At 45.9% G+C, this 20,819-nt stretch overlaps 1 protein-coding gene across 4 annotated transcripts in view; it reads left to right on the top strand.

The window, feature by feature from the left end:
- The window catches only part of TSPAN5 (tetraspanin 5), a 170,120-nt gene that overhangs the window by 137,298 nt on the left and 12,003 nt on the right, over positions 1 to 20,819 (top strand). For all 4 annotated transcript variants that reach the window (XM_053923107.2, XM_045183781.3, XM_053923106.1 and 1 more), the window contains exon 2: positions 2,077 to 2,127. In XM_053923107.2, the coding sequence (XP_053779082.1) occupies positions 2,077 to 2,127 (51 nt within the window). The remainder of the gene's footprint in view (positions 1 to 2,076; positions 2,128 to 20,819) is intronic.

The raw sequence follows: 20,819 nt of genomic DNA, 5'->3' as shown, positions 1-20,819 counted from the left end.
GCCCTGCCGCATCATTGTGGGGAGATTTGGGAAGTCCGACTTTTAAAAACAGCACCACGTTTTCAGGGCAGTCCATTCTTTGTGTTTTCAGTTCCCCTCCCCTCTGCTCCTGCTGTTTTCCCAGCCCCGGTCGGGATTTTTAGCGGATACCTACAAAGTGTCACTCCCCGTGGCAAATGGTGAAGACCTCGCCAGGTGCACAGTTCTCGGATATCCCCTGGAAAGAGTGGGCCACCCCTGCTGTCGCTTTGTCTGCACACCCCTCTCAGTGGACAGCTTTCCTGACATTTAACTTCGTCAGGATGAAGGAAAATAAACAGTGTGCTGCTGACGTCAGACACTGCTGGTCAGCTGGCCCGTTCTTCTCACTTCAGTGTTTGGAAAGGAAATCGGGTTGCTGCTGTTGATGAAGATGAGGAGTGAGTCTTTCCTCATGGCCAGTTACACCCAGTTCTGATCATTGAGCTGTTAGTGGGTGGGCAGCACTGTAGGGCGCGTCATCAAGCCTGTGGCGCCCTGATTAGAAGTCACACAGTATTTTTGGTACAATCAAGGAAAAACAACCATGAGACACCATCAATTTTAAGACACTTCCCAACTTCAGAGATGTTAAAGTATGGGCGAGGTGGGCTAAAGTATGGGCGAGGTGGGCTGGGGATGCCCGTCTTCGAACAGATGGACCATACTGAGGACGGATTAAAATGGAAAGGCCCCCTGGTTACCAGTCATTCCTCTCCCACCACACGCCCCCCATACTCACCACAGTTGATGGGCAACACATGAGACCCATGTTCACGGATGAGGGGCACCTCTGCCTTGGCCGAGTGTGTTGTGTCCTTTAACTCGGCTTCATGTCATTTGTGTGCTCCGTGTCACACATGAAGTTATGGAGCTGGGTTGACCTGGCTGAGTCATGAAAGTCCTCTCAAGTATAAGTAATTTAAGTTTCTGAAAAACAGACGCATCCAGGAATTTTCCTGAGGTCACATTGGACTTGATAAGATTCACGCTACCTTTTGAAGGAGTGACAAAGAGCTTGTTGAGGGGCAGCGGGGTTTCTGTGTGGCCTCTCTGGCCTGGCCCGTCTGTAACAGTTTGGTGGTGAAGAGAGTCGCCAGCTCTTCCAAATGCATGTCCCTGGTTTTTCCTTTTCCAGTGCACGCTGGCGTGGATTTGTGGGGGCACCTACTGTTCCTCTTCTACCCTCATTAAACATTAAACATTATTGATGACTTTGATCTTATTCAAGATTCTACCTCCCTATTATTCATAACCTGAATGATTTCTAAGCACCTACGTGTCCCCAGCCCCTTTTTTATTTTAAAAAATTTATTTTTCAGTTTTACTGAAGCATAAGTGACAAAGTTGTAAGATATTTAAAGAGTACACATGGTGATTTGGCGCGCGCACACACACACACACACACACACACACTAGGAAAGGGTTTCGCCCACCAAGTTAACAAACACATCCGTCCCCGCACACGGTTACCTTTTTTTGGGTGAGAACATTCAAGTTCTATTCTTTTAGCAAATTTAAATTGTATAGTACGTGATCAACTATAGTCACCACTTCATACATTAGATTCTCATATTTTATTTATCTTTTAACAGAAAGTTTGTACCCTTTTACCCTCCTTCCCCTACTTCCCCCACACCGGGTAACCACTTTTCTACTCTGTTTCTATGAGTTTGACTTATTTATTTTTAGATTCTACATACAAGTGATGCCCAGTGGTATTTATCGTCTCTGTCTGGCTTATTTCATTTAACATAATGTCCTTCAGGTCCATCCCTGTTGTCACATTTCCTTCTTTGTAAAGGCTGGACAATATTCCATTGCATATGTACACACTGTATTTTTTTTTAAACCAACACTTTTGAATGCTGTGATAACTGTAATCAAGGGGATTCTGTTTTGTTTTGTTTTCTGTTAAGACTGTTACTCAGATTTTAGAGAAAACTATTTCTCAGCCAGGTAAAGTAACAAAAGAATAGATAGAAAACTTTCTAGTTCATATTAGTAAAAACACAGTGTTTACCCTTATATTTATACTGCTTTCTCTCTTTCTTTCAGTTTTTGGGAATAGCGTTTCTTGGAATTGGCCTGTGGGCGTGGAATGAAAAAGTAAGTGACCATCACGGACATGCGCGTATCTGGGCTGTTGGAGGCTGCACGTTATACTGCTGGGGGTTGTCTTCTCTTCCTCTTTGAAACTGCAGAGTATAAACAGTTGTGGTTTGGGGGACTGGGTGGAAAAGGTGGAAGAATTAAACAAACAAATAAAAAATCTTCACAGGCACAGATACCAGTAGGGTGATTGCCAGTGGGAAAGCTGGTGAGGGAGGAAGGGGGAGAGGTCAAGGGGGCATAAATGGAGACTTGACTTTGGGTGGTGAACACACAATACAACATCCAGATGATGTATTGTGGAATTGCATACTTGAAACCTATGTAGTTTTATTAACCAGTGTCACTCAGGTACATTCAATAAAAATCTTTTAAAAAGCCATGATTCTTTACAGAAAGTGTTTTTGCAAGATAATGGCATATCTGAAAGACTCCTTAGAGGTGGAGCCTAAACTGATGGCTATATCAGAATAATCACAGAAGGATCAATACATGTGCACAACAGACCGTGTACTGGGATTTTATCAGCTAGTCAGAGATGAGTATTTCCACAAAACATTTCCTAATATTGGCACAAGAATTTCACTAATGCTCATAAGTATCGCTGAACAACCTGCAGCCTTCTTCCTATTCGTTTTTAACCTTTTGGAAGATTGCTCAAGCCATAAAGATGATTTTTTTTTTTTAAGTGTGAGCATCATGGGATAAGCTGCTAGCAATCCTGTGAAGGAAGCTGGGTGTAATTTGTTTGAATTAGATAAAATTACCACTAATGCTACAGAATGTGGGTACTTGTCTGCTGATTGAAAACATTTAGGAATATTCAAAATTTATGACCCAATACAGTGTAGTAAAAAGAGGAAAATCTGGCAGTGGAGAGTAGCATGTTCCAAGATTCAGTGAAGATACACTGTGCTGAGCAGCTCATGCTCTTAAAGTTTGCTCTTCACTTTCCGTCCGCACCTTTTCATATTTTCTGTGTAACTTCCCCTCCTGAGGCCAAGCACTGGAATTCAAAGACAAATACAAATTCTTTCTTCTCCCTTTTTTGGAAGTGAAATCGCTGGCAGCATTTTATCTGTCCTGGTGTTTGGCTACACAGTAAAGCTTTATCATCTCCCACCTTGTAAGAATGAGGGAGTGGATGGATTGGTTAAAAGTTGTAAACTAAGAGGTTAGCTTAAATTTTCCCAGAAGATTGTTCTCTTATCTCTTTGGTATTTCACCCTTTGAGCTTGACCAGGGCCTGAAGCCAAGCATTTCTTTGAAGTATTATATGTGTTAAGAAGAAAGAGAAAAACTAAGAAAGCACAGTAAACAAATGCCTCTCAGATGCCAGTATAAATTTCCACAACTAAAACAATGTTCGGATAGAATGCATCAAATAAAACTCAAAGTATATCCTGAGTTTTGAAACTAACAACGCTCTGTTTATTTACAAAATACTTGTGCAGAATGTAAAATGTTGTAGGGAAAAATGAAGGGAGACAAATTAAGTTCCCCAAACAGAGATGATTTTATCTCTAGAAACTTTAATGTTGAGTACTGGTCTTCTCTTGGATTATGACCAGCTTCTGCCTCAGTCCCCTTATAAGCCTGGAGATTTACATTGGTGGAATCACAGAAATTCCACTTTTAGAAGCCTTCTGGTTGGTTCAGTGCCGGAGGATCGTACAGCTCTGTATAACTCTTCTTTAATAAGAGTCCATTTCTATCTGCTTTGAACAGATGCTGGAAGGCATTAAATGAACTAATTGTCTGTTCTAGCAATAAACAGACAATTGGTTGTTCTGAAGGTTTTTTTCCCTCTCTTTGTGAAATATAATTATCTTTTTGTTTCATCAGCTGCACCAAATGTCTCTTCTCTGATAAAATCACAAAGTCCCAAACTAGCAAATATCAGAGCTGCAGGGCGATGCGGTCTTCGGGGAGGGATGAAATATCAGTCCCTTCTTTGTTGGGGCTACTCTCAGTAAATGCAAGTTTTCTCTGGAGATCTGAAGTTGCTTGGACAAGGTCACCCACTTACTGTGTGGCAGCCCTCTGTGTGCTGGGACCAGATGGAGGTGACAGAGGGTGGAGGACATTCAGCAACCCAGTTTGGCATGCACTGGCCGCCTGTGGGCCCTGGACCCCGGGGGAGCGGCAGCGAGTGACTCAGAGTCCCTGCTGCCCGGTGGGGATGCTGACAATGAGCAGTTTACTAACCACGTATATACGTTCTGGTACTGGTAAGTGCTGCTGAGAATCATCTGGTGGAGGGTAAGGGCTGGTTACAGAGTGGTGACAGAAGAGGTCTTTTTTTGATAGAGCAGTTGGGAATGGCCTCATGAGGAGGTGGCATTGGAGCAGAGACCTGGATGCAGTGAGAGGGACCTGTAGGGGGTTGCGGGGCACAGCATTCTGGGCAGAGGGATTAGCAAGAGTGGTAACCCTGAGTCAGAGACTCGGTGATTCCTAGGAATAGGAGGAAGGCCAGTAGCATTGGAAGGGAGGGAACAAGGGCGAGAAGAATAGGGCATGTGGCAAGAGAGGTGGGCAGAGGCCTGAGCAGGTGGGGTCCTGCAGAAATTTGGCTGAGAGGAGGTCACCAGGGCATCTTGACAAGGGAATGTCTTGATCTGGCTTTTTGCTTTAAGATTGCTTTGTTTGCTGTGTACAATTTAGGGGCTGAACAGACCTGAGTTCCAATACTGGCTTGTCCATCTACCATCTGTGTGACTTCGGGCAACTGTGTTAACTTCTCCGAGATAGCCTTTTCCCGTCTGTGCAGTGGGGCACTGATATCACCTCATAGGACTGTTGTGAGGATTAAATGAGATGGCCCCCAAGACAGTGCCTGCAGTAAAGTAAATGCTTCTGGGAGACATGGCTCTCTCTCCTGGACGCACGACTGTAGCCTGTCCACTCCTGCATGGGCACTAGGGCAGAATAGTGGCTTTGGCAGATGCCCCAGGTTTTAGATGAGTTCCTGGCTCTGATTCATGGACCAGAAAATTGGTTTGGTATTGGCGGCTCTTAAGGAGGATATGAAGTGCATCCATCGCCTTGGTAACTGCAAAGCCTGCTCTGTCGATGCCCTTTGGGTTAACTTCCAAGCTGGATCAGGCCCCTGACAGGGTGGCGTTGGAGGTGAACCACAGCCGCCCAAGGGTGGTGGGCGGCTTGCTCCTGTGGGCTGATCCCGCTAGCCTGGGAATCAGTAAATAAATCCCCCCAAGGAGAGATGCAGTGACATTTACAGGGGAGGAAACCTGGAGGGCAAGTCTCTGAACTGGGTCACACGCAGCTGGAAGGATCAGATTTTTTCAACACGCACTTTTATGTGAACTACAGAGGCTTGGAAGGAAAAAATTATTATCGCTTGTACTTACTTAGCACCTGGCTGAGTTTTAAACCTAGGGCTAATATTATTACTGACTGTTATACATAATAGTTAAATAATTAATTTCTAAATTCCCAATCGATTGTGAAGATGCTGAGGGTAACTGTTGTCTCCAGAGAAAAGTGGTTTCCGTGCAGTTTTTCAGAAATAACAGGATCTGCTGTTTCAGGAGGAACATGAACAGTTCTGTAGAGTGGTACAGAGGCTTGGTGGCGTCCAGCCACGACCCACTCCCCCGTTCCAATCACGTTCATTGCGCACAGAGCATGGGACAGGGCTGGTGCCGGATGCTGGGGTTGCAATTCCTCAGGGAACTTTCGGTCGAGGGAGGGTGCACGTGTGTATGTAACATGTATACATATGCACATAAAACATTGCAATGAGTGCTAATTTTAAGTGTGTGTGAGTTTACTCCTACAGCAAAGTACTCGCTACTTCTGTCTCTTTGGGTTACTCCTGTTGCAAAGACCTTCCTTCCACCAAGGAGAATCATGTCCTAGTAGTTTTCACTCACTGGTTATGGATCTACCCTCCTGGATCCCACAGAATAAGTCCTCCTCCATATTGGCCCTTGAGGTATTCAGGGTGGAGTCCTGTTTTCTTCTGAGTTTCTTGGCTAAACATCTGCTTCTCTTTGGGTGGAGTCCTGTCAGCATCTTGGTCATGCTCCTCTGACCTCCCTCCCGTGTATCCTCTGTCCCACTGAGAGAGTGCTTTAGGGGACAGAGCGGGTGTGGCTGGATTCTGTGCCTTCTCCCGTCATTTGTTGTCCATGAAGACTGAGGTCACATGGTTGAGCACTGAGAGTTCAAATTGGTCTCAGATCCAGCTAGGTATACCCTATCCAGAGTCAAATGCGGGATTCCACATTTACCCAGCTGTTATCTTCTAGCACATTCCACATTCCACTCAACTTGGTTTTAGCTGTACGTTTTGACCAACCTGCTCCCTCAATTCCTCCCTCTGCTCAGGCCTTCCTTTAGCTCCTTGCCCCAGTGCCAACAGGGGGAATCCTGATTCAGTAGGTCTGGCTGGACACGGGGATGCTCAATTTTCACGAGCCTCTTAGATTGTTCTGATTGCAGTCAAGTTTAGTTATCACTGATCAAAGCCACTGATATGTTGAGCAGGCCAAGGACAGAGCCCAGTGGTATGTCACTAGGAATTTTCTTTGGGGTTGACATTCATTTGCTTACGTTTGCCCTTGGGTGCCACGTGGTTTATAATCTGTCTACTTGTCATTACATCAGATTGTTTTTCTGCATCTTGTCTTCATAGCTAGACTATCGCCTCAATTTATCTCCAATTAACCAGCTGTGGGACTCACTGATCCTGCCACTTTCTTATTGAGCCTGTCTGGGCCATGGAATACATCATCATCTCACCCAGGTACTCAGAAACCCTTATCAGTAAAGCTAGGACTAAGTCATGGTTTGTCGTTTCTCCCTTCTAGAAACACTTTCCTCACTTGGCCTCCAAGATAGCCCACGTTCCTGGTTTTCCTGCCTCACAGGCAGTGCCTTCTCACGCTCCTTTGCTCATTCCAGCTCACCTCTCCGACCTCTAAACTTTGCAGTGCTCCAGGCTGGGTCCTGGGACCTCTTCTCTATCTGTACTCATGCTCTTGCAGGGGTGTCCAACCTTTTGACGTCTCTGGGCCACACTGGAAGAAGAGTTGTCTTGAGCCACACATTAAATACACAAACACTAATGAAAACTGATGAGCCAAAAAAGAGTTTTAAGGAAATTTACAATTTAGTGTTGGGCTGTACTCATGGCCATCCTGGGGCGTATGCAGTCCGTGGGCCACGGGTTGGACACCCCTGCCAAGCTTGGGGCTTTAAATGGTATCTAACACTGACAACTTCCGAATTTAGATCTTTGCTCCCGACCTCATCTGAATTCCAGACTTGTATGGCCTACATACCACCTCCACGTAAATGCCCAATGGGCTTCTGAAATTGAGCGATCTAAGACAACACTCCTAACGTCCACCCCCCACCCCCAGCCTGCTCTTCCCAATCACAACAAACAGCAACTCTGTTCTTCCACTTGCTTGGGTGTTCCAGACACCCTTCTTCCTTTTCTCTTACACCACATTCAGTCTCTATCAGCAAAAAACTCTCCTTTGGAAGCATACTGAGAATCTGACTTCTTCTAATCATCTCTGCTGTTACACCCTGCTCTAGGCTGCTACCACATCTTGCCTGCATTGCTCATGCACCCCACTCCCTCCCACCCCAGGCCCATCTCCACACAGCAGCCAGAGTGGTCCTTCAAAAGTGTAAGGCAGATTCTGTCACTTCTCCACTCCAGACCCTCCAATGAACTTTTCTCACTCAAAGCAGTGAGTATGTGGTGCCCCGTTACTTCTGGGACCTTATTTCCCACACTGTGTGCCACCCCCCACCCCCACCACACTCCTGCAAACCTCCACTCATCATCTTGCTTTACCTCCAAAATCTCCAACATAACTCACTATCCCAGGGCCTTTGCACTTGCTCTTCACTATCTGGTGTGGTCTCCCCCCCAAAATTCACATTGTCACTTTTCTTTCCTTCCTGATCTCTGCTCAGATGTCCCATTTGTCCATAGGCACTCTCACCCCACCCTGGGCCTTTTCTCCTGCCCTTCCCTGAGTTTCTCCCCTTGTGTTTTCATAGGACTTACACTTATGTGCTAAGAAGTTTGTTGCTGTCTTTCCCTGTGAGGGTGGAGGCTTATGTTCACTTCTATAGTCCAGTACCTAGAACATTTAACTGGCACATAGTAGGTGTTCAAAAAACATTGCTTATGAAAGAATGAATGAGCAAATGAATGATGAAAGCGTTCTTTTAAACCCTGGCTATTTCGTGGCTCATGTGGCTCAGTTACAGAAGTCAGTAGTTGCCTCAGATCTCTTTCTAGCAAGCCCTCTACGTTAACAGCATAACAGGAAGTAAAATTACGTCTGGTTTCCGACGTCTGATTTGATAGTGGTACAGTGGTAGAAACAACATCCATTATTAATTCTGGATGACAGGAAGGAAAATAACCATTTATTTCTGGCATAAAAATGAGAATCTATGTATGATTGTCTCAGTTTGTGGGAAAATTAGGGGCAACTTTACTTTTCCATTTTGCCCAACATTTATGCTTATGACTCAGTTTTTAGGTGGATGGAGGCAAGAGGCAGAGTGATGTATCACTGATGGATCTTCACAAGTGAGGTGCTGCCAGCAGAGGTGTTAAGGACGAGGAGACACAGCTTTTTAGAGCAGGAAGGGTGCCCTTCACTGTTCTTCAGTGCAAGTTCAAGGTTCAGTTGCTCCTCCTTCCCCTCCTCCCCTCCCCCCACACACAGCACAAGCCTACCAGTTGGAGGGTATAACCCATCCTGGCTTGTTGGGCCTGAAAACCTCTTGAGGGCAGGAGATTGTCATCTTTGCCCTTTTACGTTCAGTTCTAGCACCCTGCCTCCCCACACCATGGAGGCCCAGAAGATGTCTGTGACTAAATGAATGGGAGTATGCAAAAAGAAAAAAGACCCCAAAAACCCTTATACATTGTGGAGGACCACACAGGAAAAATAGCTTTTCATACAGGAGTTTCATTTTCACTTCTGTGATCTCTACATCCTTAAGATTAAACTTTTAGAGAAGGGTGACCTGCTGTTTCAGAGGAGGGGAAACTGAGGCCCAGAGAGGTTACACTGGAAGTCTGACCCTCTCCCCGAGGCCCCCCTCCATCATCCTCAAGCCACTCACTGGGCTGGGCTCTGGGGAGTGAGCTGTTTCTAAGGAAGGAGTTGGTAGTTCCTGACCCTGTTTTGGGAATGGGAGTCAGAACAGCAGCTGCCCGATTTTACCTTATCATCGGCATTCCTGGGGATGCCAGGACTCTTTTCCTCTAGGCTCTCCCCCTGCCATTGTGTGTAATTGTAAGTCTCACTTTGGAACCTTCCAGCTGATTCTTGTCACAACTCTATGGTAGACTCACCTTGGAAAACTCCTTTCTTTCCCAAGAAGTCTCGTTCTTGAGACTATGATTCCCTAACAGTATTCAGGCAGTTCCTGGCAATAGCGGCAAGTTTCCATAGCCTGAGGGAGGAGGTCGGTGGAAGTGATGAGGTAACTTGAACAGAAAAATAGATGCCTTGGCCTTGGAGCTACTTTAAGGAGATATTTCTGAGATGCTGACAATACTTGTTTGAAGATTTTATTTTACTGACTGAAATGGTGTAAATTTGTCTGCATCCCCCTTCCTCAGTTATCCAAGTAATCTCCTCAAGTATTCGGTTGTAGCCAAAAATCTAAAAACTAAACAGCTCTTGCCCAGGACCTGGAAAGCCAGTCTCCGCGACCTGACGTGCTGTCATCGCTACGTTGGACAAACACATGAAGTAGATTGAGAATTAATTTTTTTTTAGGTCCCTCCAACCTTTACTCAGAGGGTTTTCTCAAGGACGAAAATCAGGTGGGGTCAAAAATTCAGTGATTTTGTTGTTCACTCTCAGATACCACAGTCCCACTCTTGTTTTGAGGCACAAGTCCAGGCTGGGTTACTACACTAGGTGGGATAATGGTTAAAACTCCAAACCTAACTCTGGCTTAAAGTGTTCTCCAGTGCCCAGCTCCATGTGCCTTGGGCCCCTGAAGAGGGGAACAGGGTGAGGCCTTCCTTCCCTGCTTCCTCCTGTCGCCCCTCCCCCACTCATCAGATGCTCCTCTGCCTACTTCCTTTCAGGGCAGAAGTGGGGGGCAGGGCTTTGCCATCTGGGCCTGACAGATGGTAAAGGGGGTGCTGTCTGGTCTTTTTGAGGCTTTGCTGCAGAGTTCCTCTGTCCACTATTGGGTATCACTGTTCTAGGTGGCTGCCTGTTGCCCCTGCTCAGATTGGGCCATCTTCCTCAGCCAGTGCTCCCCTGTGCTCTCCTCTCCGAGGTCTTTTCTCATTCCAAGTGCCTTCCTGTGCTCACCTCATGTTTTCTCCTGGACATACTCATCTGGGGGTGAGGCCAATCCCACCAGAACAACCCTGACCTGCCCTGGAGCCTGCTCTTCTTCCTAGAGCTCCCTGGCAGGGGTCGGACGAGGCTCCTGTCTGGGTGGAGTCAGGCCCCAATCACTCTTTCTCAGAGCTCCCCCCTAGGGGTCCCCTTGAAAATCCTCGCTAGGTTTAGGGCAGTGATGTCACACAGCACAGCAACCACTTTCTCCAGAGAAATCTCAATTCCCTCCTTCAGTCCTCCCTTCAACCCCTTTTACCCACCGGATTTCGCTGAGGTGTGCGAGAGAAAGAAGTGCTCTGTGCCTGTGGTGGTGTGTGGGGGGTGATCAGTCTGAGGTAACATCATCATTCTAACATCATGGTACATATTTTTCTTAACATTTACTTTTTTAAAATTTTAAATCCTCACCCAGGAACATATTTCCATTGATTTTTAGAGAGAGGGGGAGGGAGAGAGGGAGAAAGAGAGAGAGAAAGAGAAGCATATGCCTCCTAACTGGGAATCGAGCCCGCAGCCCAGGCATGTGCCCTGACCATGCCTGGGAATCGAACTGGTAACGTTTGCACGGAACAGTGCTCCAACCGCCTGATCCATGTGGCCACAGACTTTTAACATTTTAGAAGCAGGTACGTAATGTTGTGGTAGGAGTGAGAATCTTCTCACCCACAGCTCTTCTCTGTTTTCAGACATTAGAGCGTCGTGGTTCAGACCCTGCTCTGGGGTCAGACAGCCTGGCCTCACATCCATTCTGCCACTTGCTTACCTGGGTGACCTGGCAGGTAGCTCTATTTCCGGGTCTATTTCCTGCCATGAATAATAGTCCTACTTGCTAGGTTTCTTGTGGGGGTGCAGTAGGCCAGGCTGTGCTGTGCCTGGCACAGCGTTTGTTCAGTAGTGTAGCCCTTGTGTTACTGCGGTGCCGGCCGTCAGCGATGACCACAGAGCCTACCCACCTGCTGCCCACGGAATGAGCTTGCTAAATGCACAAACGATCTGGGCCTTCTTCTGCTCAAAAGCCTTCAGGTTCAAACCCAGCTGCGCCCTGCCAACCTCCAGGTCTCCTCTCACCACTAGTCACACGTCTGCATAGACCCTCCATGCGCCAGGCCCTGTCACTTTCTCTGCACTTGCCGACATGGCATCTGCCCCACCCCTCTGTACCCCCGTGACACCATCAGCTAATATGTCTGCCCAGCACTCTGCACTCACTGGTCATCCCCTAGCCTAGTTACTGAGGGCCACCACACTTCCATCCTGAATACCCATGACTAACGCAGTCCCTGGAGCCCCTCAGGTGATCCCCAGGAAAGTATTTGCTCAGTAACTAAGCAAGCTGTGTGTCTCTGAGGCCCCGAACACAGTGATTACCTGCCAGTAGGCAAGACTTCGATTTCTTCCAGTTTAGTTTGGGGGGCGCCGTGATCAGAGCCTCAATCACATATTTCAGTTTAAACTTTATACCTAGACAGGAATGTTCCTGTCTCCTGTCTTCTGCAAATGCAAGTGAAAATATCTGGAGAGTGGCTAGGAACATGCTAGATTTCTGAAAAGTGACACTTTTGCAGGTGGTTGTGTTTCCACATTCAGGGGCAGTCACCCGCACCAGGGTGGTGCCGGTGGTTTCCCAGCTGTGAGCAGCCCAGTGATGGGACTCGGCGCAGCTGCCTCCCCAGCCACTGCTTGCTTGGCAGCTGCCTCCCCAGCCACTGCTTGCTTGCAGGCTTTCCTGGAGACCTACCGGGTGACTGCCCCTTCTCTTCCTTTCCTCCCCAAACGCAGGTTGTTACCACTTTTGGCAGGAGGGGATTACTTTTACTTTCAACTGGTGACTTTGACAAAAGAAAAAGGGAGACCACTTGTCTTTAGAACGGCCGGCCTTCCTTTAACCCTGCATCTCTGCGGGGCCCTGAGTTATGCTGCCCCGGTGCACCGACACCTCCCTGGGCTGCCCGGGGGTCTAGTGAGCACCCTTTTGTTCATGTTCTACTGCCTCTCTCTGGGCTCTGCAGCAAGTTGTTAGATGGATGGGTGTTTTGGGGTTTGCAGAGTGGTTTGCCCTATAACATTCTTTGAAGATCTTTGATGAATTAAAAATTTTTTTTTAATTGATGAGAGAGAGTGGGAGAGAAACATCTATTTGTTGTTCCACTTACTTACACATTCATTGGTTGGTCCTGACCAGGGATCAAATCCACAACCTTAGCGCCTCAGGACAACACCCTAAGCGACTGACCTACCTGGCCTGGGCCTGATGGTTTTTTAAGGGGCTGGTTTTGCTGTGGTCCCGGTTTGGTCTTCCCATGGGCATTGTTGAAAACCTTTTCTCCAACTCCAGGACCACTCATCCCCTCTTGATAAGCTCATTTTCTTTAAGATGGCCTATTTTATCATCCTTTGGCAAGTAGGGAAATGCTCTTCTCCCTCCAGGAAAACCGTTGCCTTAAACCGGTGGGGTCTGGTTTAAAGAGGAGTGGGTGAATCGGGACCCAGTGTCATAAATCTCTGAGGGGTCCATCTGGCCTGGCTGTGGGTGCACATTCCATATGCCTGTCTCTGTTTCTCATCCAGCAGTTGGAAGGAATGTGCTTGTCTGTGCCAGAGCAGAAGAGTCCCAGACCTTCGGGGCTTATTAATGCTATTTTTGCATTTCTTTTCTGTGTGGGTTGAAAGAAGGAACTGAAGCTTGCCAGGTGGTACACAGAGGACGGTCTGTGCTGGTGGTGGAAAAAACCACAGATACTCCTGAGGTTTATGGGTTGGAAGCCCTTCTGGAGCTTTGTTTGCCTTTTTATTTCTGCACGTGCATAGAAACCTCTTCCAAGAAGAAATAGTGGTAGAGCTGTGGGGAAGATGCTGCTTAAGTTCCAGAGATAAAGGAATGTATGAGGTGCTGTTGAGGAGATGCAGATCCGAGGGATGGTGGGCTGATTTCTCGTTCTTTGTGAAGCACACAGTGTTCATAAAACCGTGGAACAAGGTCGTCTCACAGGGACCAGGAGTGGCTCAGAGACTGGAAGGTCATTCAGGAGCAGTGAGTCTTGGACTTGCCAGCAGCAGAAGCCCCGTTGCCCTGGTTCAGGGTGCCACCACCACAGCGGCGACACAGCTGCTTATGGCGTCCTCACCACTGTTGACTGACTTCTCACTGCTTCTTTCTCCACTTCTGGGTACTCTTAGCTTCCACCCACTAGTGGCCTCTGTCTTCTCTTGGCTTTTGCTTACTCATGGATTGTCCCTTCTGCTGCTATTCTGAGTATCTGTTAGGTGACTTCAATTCCCCAAGAAAGAAGATTGGACTTGCAAGTTTGTCACTGCCACCCCCATCAGGCATGATCATTGGGTGCGGCCAAAGGTTTTTCTCAGAAGTGCATCAGGCAGAGCAAGTGCCAGAGCAAAATAGATTCTCTCCTGTGCAGTTGGGATTGGACGCCCCTCCTATGTGCTTCTATAGCAGCTGATGTCTTCCTCTTGGTCTAATGCAATAGTGATGCTTATGACAGTGGTGATAAACTTTGAATCCTTACATACAAACACAAGCAGAGCATTTGTATGTATTTGGACCGTTTCCTCCATCCTCATAACTGTGTGACATAGGGTACCATTTCACTAATGTGGAAACTGAGGCTTAGGCAGGTTTGGTAACTTGCCCAAGATCACACTGGTGGAACTGGGATTCAGGACAATGTGTTCTTGTCTGTTTCTCTGCCCCACATCTGGCCCTGTCCAGGCTACCCTCTTTATGTGTTTCAGGAGTCCAGGGAAACGGTAGGTGAGCCAGGGGGGCTTGCGTACTGCGCAGGACGGTGTTGCAGGATGCGGTGTCTGTGCCACACCCAGACCAGGCTTGTCTCAGGGGCTGGAATACCAGAGTCTCCCTTTTGCCGTGAGGGGTGCACGTCCACACATTTGTTTGTTGGCTCTCTAGACTTCTGTTATGTGATATGGCCTTAGATATGTTCCATTAGCAAGCCCTATTCCTCTTTAGACACATGCTAAGTTCTGAGAGACGCAGTCTGGCACCCAGTGGATAATGGGAATCTCCTATTTCACTGGAGGATCACTCCTCAAGGCTCCAAATTGATATGCCAAGAGCTACTTGTCCAAAAGCCAATTTGTGGAATGGCTAATTTGCTGCATATATTTGTTTCTTTTACCTTTTAAAATCGACTGGTATGCGTTCCACCATTACGGCAGCGCTCTGTGGCCTGGTTGACTTGTTTCTGCCTCTGCCGCCTGCAGCAGCAGGTGTGGACTTTAGGTGACCAAGAGGCAGGAGAATAGAGATAAGGGAGCAAATAGTATGAATGTGAGGATAGAATTCTTATAAATGTTCATTTACATCAGTGTTCATTAATATAATCATTACAAATTTTTATTGGTTGATTTTAGAGAGAGAGAAGAAGGGTAAGAGAGAGAAACACTGGTTTGTTTTTCCACTTATTTAAGTATTCATTGGTCGACTTTTTAAAAACTTGTTGATTTTTAGAGAGAGAGAGGAAGGGAGAGAAGAAGAGAAACAGTAATTTTGTTCCACTTATTTATGTATTCATTGGCTGAGTCTCATGTGTTCCCTGACCAGGGAGCAAACCTGCACCCTTGGTGTATCAGGACAATGATCCCACCAGCTGAGCTACCCAGCCAGGGCCCATTAATCTCAGTAATGTATCAATAAAGAATATGCTTTAAGTAACAGACACGCCAAGACAAAAAAAAAAAAAAAGGCCCAAATGACAGAACACTTCAAAGCTCCAGAAAAAATACAACTAAGTGAGGAAGAGATAGCCAACCTATCAGATACAAAGTTCAAAACACTGGTTATTAAGACGCTCACAGAATTGGTTGAATTTGTTCAAAAACTAGATGAAAAAATGAAGGCTATGCTAAGAGAAACAAAGGAAAATGTACAGGGAACCAATAGTGATGTGAAGGAAACTGGGACTCAAATCAACGGTGTGGACCAGAAGGAAGAAAGAAACATCCAACCAGAAAAGAATGAAGAAACAAGAATTCGGAAAAATGAGGAGAGGCTTAGGAACCTCCAGGACATCTTGAAACGTTCCAACATCTGAATTATAGGGGTGCCAGGAGGAGAAGAGGAAGAACAAAAAATTGAAAACTTTTTTGAACAAATAATGAAGGAGAACTTCCCTCATCTGGCAAAGGAAATAGACTTCCAGGAAGTCCAGGAAGCTCAGAGAGTCCCAAAGAAGCTGGACCCAAGGAAGAACACACCAAGGCACATCGTAATTACATTACCCAAGATTAAAGAGAAGGAGAGAATCTTAGAAGCAGCAAGAGGAAAGGACACAGTTACCTACAAAGGGGTTCCCATAAGGCTGTCAGCTGATTTTTCAAAAGAGACCTTACAGGCAAGAAGGGACTGGCAAGAAGTATTCCAAGTCATGAAAGGCAAGGGCCTACATCCAAGATTACTGTATCCAGCAAAGCTATCATTTAGAATGAAAGGGCAGATAAAGTGCTTCTCAGATAAGGTGAAGTTAAAGGAGTTCATCATCACCAAGCCATTATTATATGAAATGTTAAAGGGACTTATCTAAGAAAAAGAAGATAAAAAATATGAAAAGTAAAAATGACAGCAAACTCACAGTTATTAATGACCACACCTAAAACAAAAATGAGAGCAAACTAGGCAAACAACTAGAACAGGAACAGAACCATAGAGATGGAGATCATATGGAGGGTTATCAATAGGGGATTGGGAGGGGGAGAGACGGGGGAAAGGTACAGAGAATAAATAGCATAAATGATGGGTGGAAAATAGACAGGGGGAGGGTAAGAATAGTGTAGGAAATGTAGAAGCCAAAGAACTTATAAGTATGACCCACGGACATGAACTATAGGGGGGGAATGTGGGAGGGAGGGGGTGAGCAGGATGGAGTTGAGCGAAGGGGCGGAAATAGGACAACTGTAATAGTATAATCAATAAATATATCAAAAAAAAGAACTTAAAAAAAAAGATTTCAAATTATGTTACAAAGCTATAGTGATCAAAACTGTATGGGATTGGCATAAAAACAGACACAGATCACCGGAATAAAATAGCCCAGAAATTGAAAAAACAAAAATTTTTTTTTTCTTGGGCCCTAGCTGGTGTGGCTCAATGGACTGAGTGCCGGCCTGTGCACCAAAAGGTTTCTGGCTGGATTCCCAGTCAGGGCCCATGTCTGGGTTGTGGACCAGGTCCCCAGGAGGGGGCGCGGGAGAGGCAAGCACACATTGGTGTTTCTCTCCCACTCTTTCTCTCTCCTTTTTCCTCTGTTAATAAATAAATAAAATATTTAAAAATGAAAAAAAAAGAATATGTGTGTGGGAAATTCTCCTGTATTCCTGATTCTGTAGTATTTGAATATATTTTTCTTGTGACTACAATCTTGGTCTCTGGCTCTCTCTCTTACTCTTTCCCTTTCTGTCTCTGTTGTTGCTGTTCAGAATTCTTTCATGTCGGCCAGAAGAAATGGTGAGAGGAATAAGTACACGTGGCTAATTGCTCTGCTTGTCATCCATTTATCCTCATTCCTATTCAGTTCAGCTTCACAGGGTATTTTCAGACTTCCTCCACAAAGTCCAGTCTCCTCGGCATCTTTGCCTCCTAGGGCCTTGCCTGCAGGATTCACGTGGAGAAGTTACAACTGGGCTACAAACGCCCGGCTATGTGTGAACACTTCCTGCATAAGCAGCAGTTCTGGGTACAGAAGAGAGTAGCCCAGTGACATTTTGCATTTATTTTTTCAATAAATTTGTGTTCTAATAAGTTGGCATTTAAACCCAAAGACTGAACATTCAAGTTTACATGGAGAATTAGAGCTCAAATCATGTATTATTTATCAGCGACACAGATAAAGCACCTAAAAGTTCCATGCAGAGCTCATGCCATTAATGACGTGGAATTGCTAGTGAATCAACCTGAAGGAAAGCTGTTTACATGGGCTTAGTGTTTATGTTGACTGGAAATATCAGCCAGCTGGGAAAAGGAACCATATTAAATTCAGCACTTGCCTCTATCCCTTGTCTGCCCCCACCCCACCCCCAATCCATTATTCCCAGCACAACGTGGGAGCTCCAGTTTTGGTCACGTGGTGAAAACCATGCTGCCCGTGGCTGCAGAGTTTGGTATTTTACAGCTGCAGCCACATGAGAGAAATGCGTGTTCCGAATCCTGGTTTCCGAGGAAGGGAATTCGGGCTTCTGACGCTCATTGAGCCGGTGGGGTCCTGTGAGAATTGGCAGGTCTGAGGCGTAGATTTGGGGGAGAAGGAATTCTCACGAGAAGGGGAAGTGTTTCCCTGAAGAAGAAGGTGTTGCCCACAGGTTCCCAGAAGGCCAGGTGTCTGCTGGTGGTGTTTTTACACATTCCGGAGGATTTACCACTAATGAATGTCTATTTTAAATCCCTTGGCACACTTAACTGTAATCTTAGATTTTTTTTTCTTCCGGCTTCTTGTCAACTACAAGCTTTAATTATAATTATTCTTCGGCAGGCATGTTCTAGCACTTCTTGTTCATTTGTCAAATTGAGCTTAACAAAATTACAAAGTCCAAGGAGGGACCCCATCTTGAAGACGACAGAAGGCTGAGCTGTCAGCTCACCTTCATTTTTGTAATCCAGTCCTGGTTGCCAGCTTTCCTTTCAGCCCCCACCCCATCCCCCTGAGCCGGCAGAAGCAGTGAGGCTGCGGGCCCTTCCGTGCACACTGGAAACATTGCAGGTGAAAGAGTAAAGTCCTAACCACAGGGCTCTGGGCATTGACTTCCACACTTTGTGTTTTAAGATTCGCATTTGTTTTCACCTGATAGCTACATGGGTATAGTCTGAATCCATTAAAAAGAAAGTTCTTGGTCAGTCTATGCTTTGCAGAATGTCTTTTCCCACACCCTCTCAGTATCTGTCTCCAGCCCTATCTTTCGCTGGAATTGAGGTTTAAATGAGTAGAATCTGCAGTCCAGCTAGCCCCCAGTGATTGTTGTTTCCACGGAAACAGTGAAAGGCCTCGCAATTACAACAACCTACCGGCTGGGGAGAGTGAAAGTATGAAAATGAGTTTGTCTGAGAAGCCAAATTCTCATCCTCCAGATGAAACCCAGAGGGGACAGCTGACTCAGGAGCCTACTTGGACCTGGAATGGTACTTTTCTTGCCTCAGGGGCGGGGATGCCTTAGAGTTTCAGGCACAGGTGCATTCGTTGGCTTGCTAGGTCGGCCGGCTGAGTTGCCCACAGAACCGTCCTTGTGATTCACTGAGCTCTTTGTGTCCAGTCTTGGAGCACAGAAGAGTGGGAACAATCTGCTCCCCCTCTTATTTGAGTGTAATCATAAATAAGAAGTCCATTAAAAATTGATGGAATCAGAATGGTCTTCATTGTGGAAGGAACTTAAAAGTTAGTGAGCCCCAGTCTCCCCTCCAACTTGGGAGCCCCCTCTGGAACACTGCCAACAGAGGTCTCAGCATCGCCCCAGAAGGGAAGCCAGTTTCTCAGGCAGCCTCTCTGATCCGTTGCTGCAGACAGGCTGGTTTTGGGAAGGCCTTCTTTCGGTGGACCTTACATCCCTTCCTGTCTCTTCCACCTCTGCTGCCTCTTCTTTTTGGTGCTGAGTAAATTGAATCTACTTCTCCCATAATTAATTCGACTTTTTAAATTTTAAGACTGTTACTGTGTATTCCCAAAGACCTCTATTCCCCTGGCTAAGGTCTAAAACTTCCTACCTGTGTTTAAAGGCATTCTGAGGGGGAGAGAGTGATTGATTTCCAACACGGATCCTCAATACTGTCGCTGAGATTTTGTGTGACTTTCTAGCACCATTCGTTTCTCTGCGCTGTGTCCCACCAGGACTCACAGTTCAGAGCTGGGATACCTGAGCACACAAGACTGAATCCAGCCCTGGTCTGTGCAGTCCGGAGAAGGGTGTGGTTGCCTTTCGTGATGTCAGCCCAGAAGTCAATGAATACACCCTGCGTTCCTAAGTGCTTTCACAGTCTCCCAACCTTTCATCTGTGATGTAGTTAAACCTTCGGCCTCTTTCATAGGGTTTAAGTTATACTTTAAGACTTCCTAATTCCTCATATGTGTTCGACATTAATATCCTGTAATTGTTCTTAAGGTGATGCTCTCCCCATCCCAAATAAATAAAAACCTAATAAACAACATACTCTTGTTCAAATGTTCCTACTACCTTAAAATGGACTAAACCTTAAAACTCCCAGAGTCAGGTGTTGACTAGTGCTGACTGGGAAGTGCTTGGAAGCAAGTACATGGCTTCTACTTGGTAGAAAAGAGTGCAGGCCTGGCTGGGGTGGCTCAGTGGGTTGGGCATGTCCAGCAAAGCAAAAGGTCACCAGTTTGATTCCCAGTCAGTCCCCTGTTGGGGCACATGTGAGAGGCAACTGATTGATGTATCTCTCTCACATCAGTGTTCTTTTCCCTCTCTTTTTCCCTCTTTTCCCCTCTAAATAAATAAATCAATCTTTTTTTTTTTTTAACATGCTGAGGTAAACATTCCTTTCTGGGTTCAAAACAATTAATAGCTGTATTACCTTCAGCAACTCATCCACCCTTTCAAGTTCCCATTTTTCTCAAGTATAAAATCAGATGAATACTTTGTATTCTTCCAGGTTCTTGAAAATGCTGTGGAAACAAATTGTTTAATATTAAGACTTTATAGCCAACTATACCATGATACTCTGTGGCTATTTTAAGAGTTCAAAAATAATCAGATAAGAAAAATATTGATGATACTGAGTATTTGAGACTCTTATATATCCAGTTTGAAGATAACAGTAGCTGGTCTCTATAGGAAGGAATAATAAATTTGTACCATGCATTTTAGAGGAAAAATGTCTCCTAATTTTTAACAGAGTTTTGGGTGATATTTGATGTGGTCACATTAATGGAGAAAGGCTTTCCGTAAAGACATGGCATTGTTTGTGGAGAAATGAGATTACACTGGGTTCCTTTAGTAGGAGAATAAAAGGGTTGAAACCCAGGGAGTAACCTTTGATTTCTAAGGCATTTAAACCCCAGTTCTTAGCTTTGAGGATGTCAGCCTGACAGATCTGTGAAGCCCAAGGGCAGATCCTGGCTGCAGTTTTGGCCTGGAAGACTTCTAAGGGCTCTGTCTGGGCCTCGCTGCTGTGTTAGCAGCATTCAGATCCCGGTTCCTGAGAAATGCCAAGGGCTTGATGCAGGTCCTTGTCTCACTTCCCTGTCCCGGGACTAGGATGGCCTCTCTTCCCAGGTGGTGGGAGGTGTTTTTCTATTTTTTCCCTTTTAAAAAATTGTTTATTTTTCAATTGCAGTT

This window comes from Desmodus rotundus, chromosome 4 (genome assembly GCF_022682495.2).
Source record: "Desmodus rotundus isolate HL8 chromosome 4, HLdesRot8A.1, whole genome shotgun sequence".
NCBI lineage: Eukaryota > Metazoa > Chordata > Mammalia > Chiroptera > Phyllostomidae > Desmodus > Desmodus rotundus.
The sequence above is the reverse complement of the archived record's forward strand: the minus strand, read 5'-3'. Positions and strand labels throughout refer to the sequence as shown.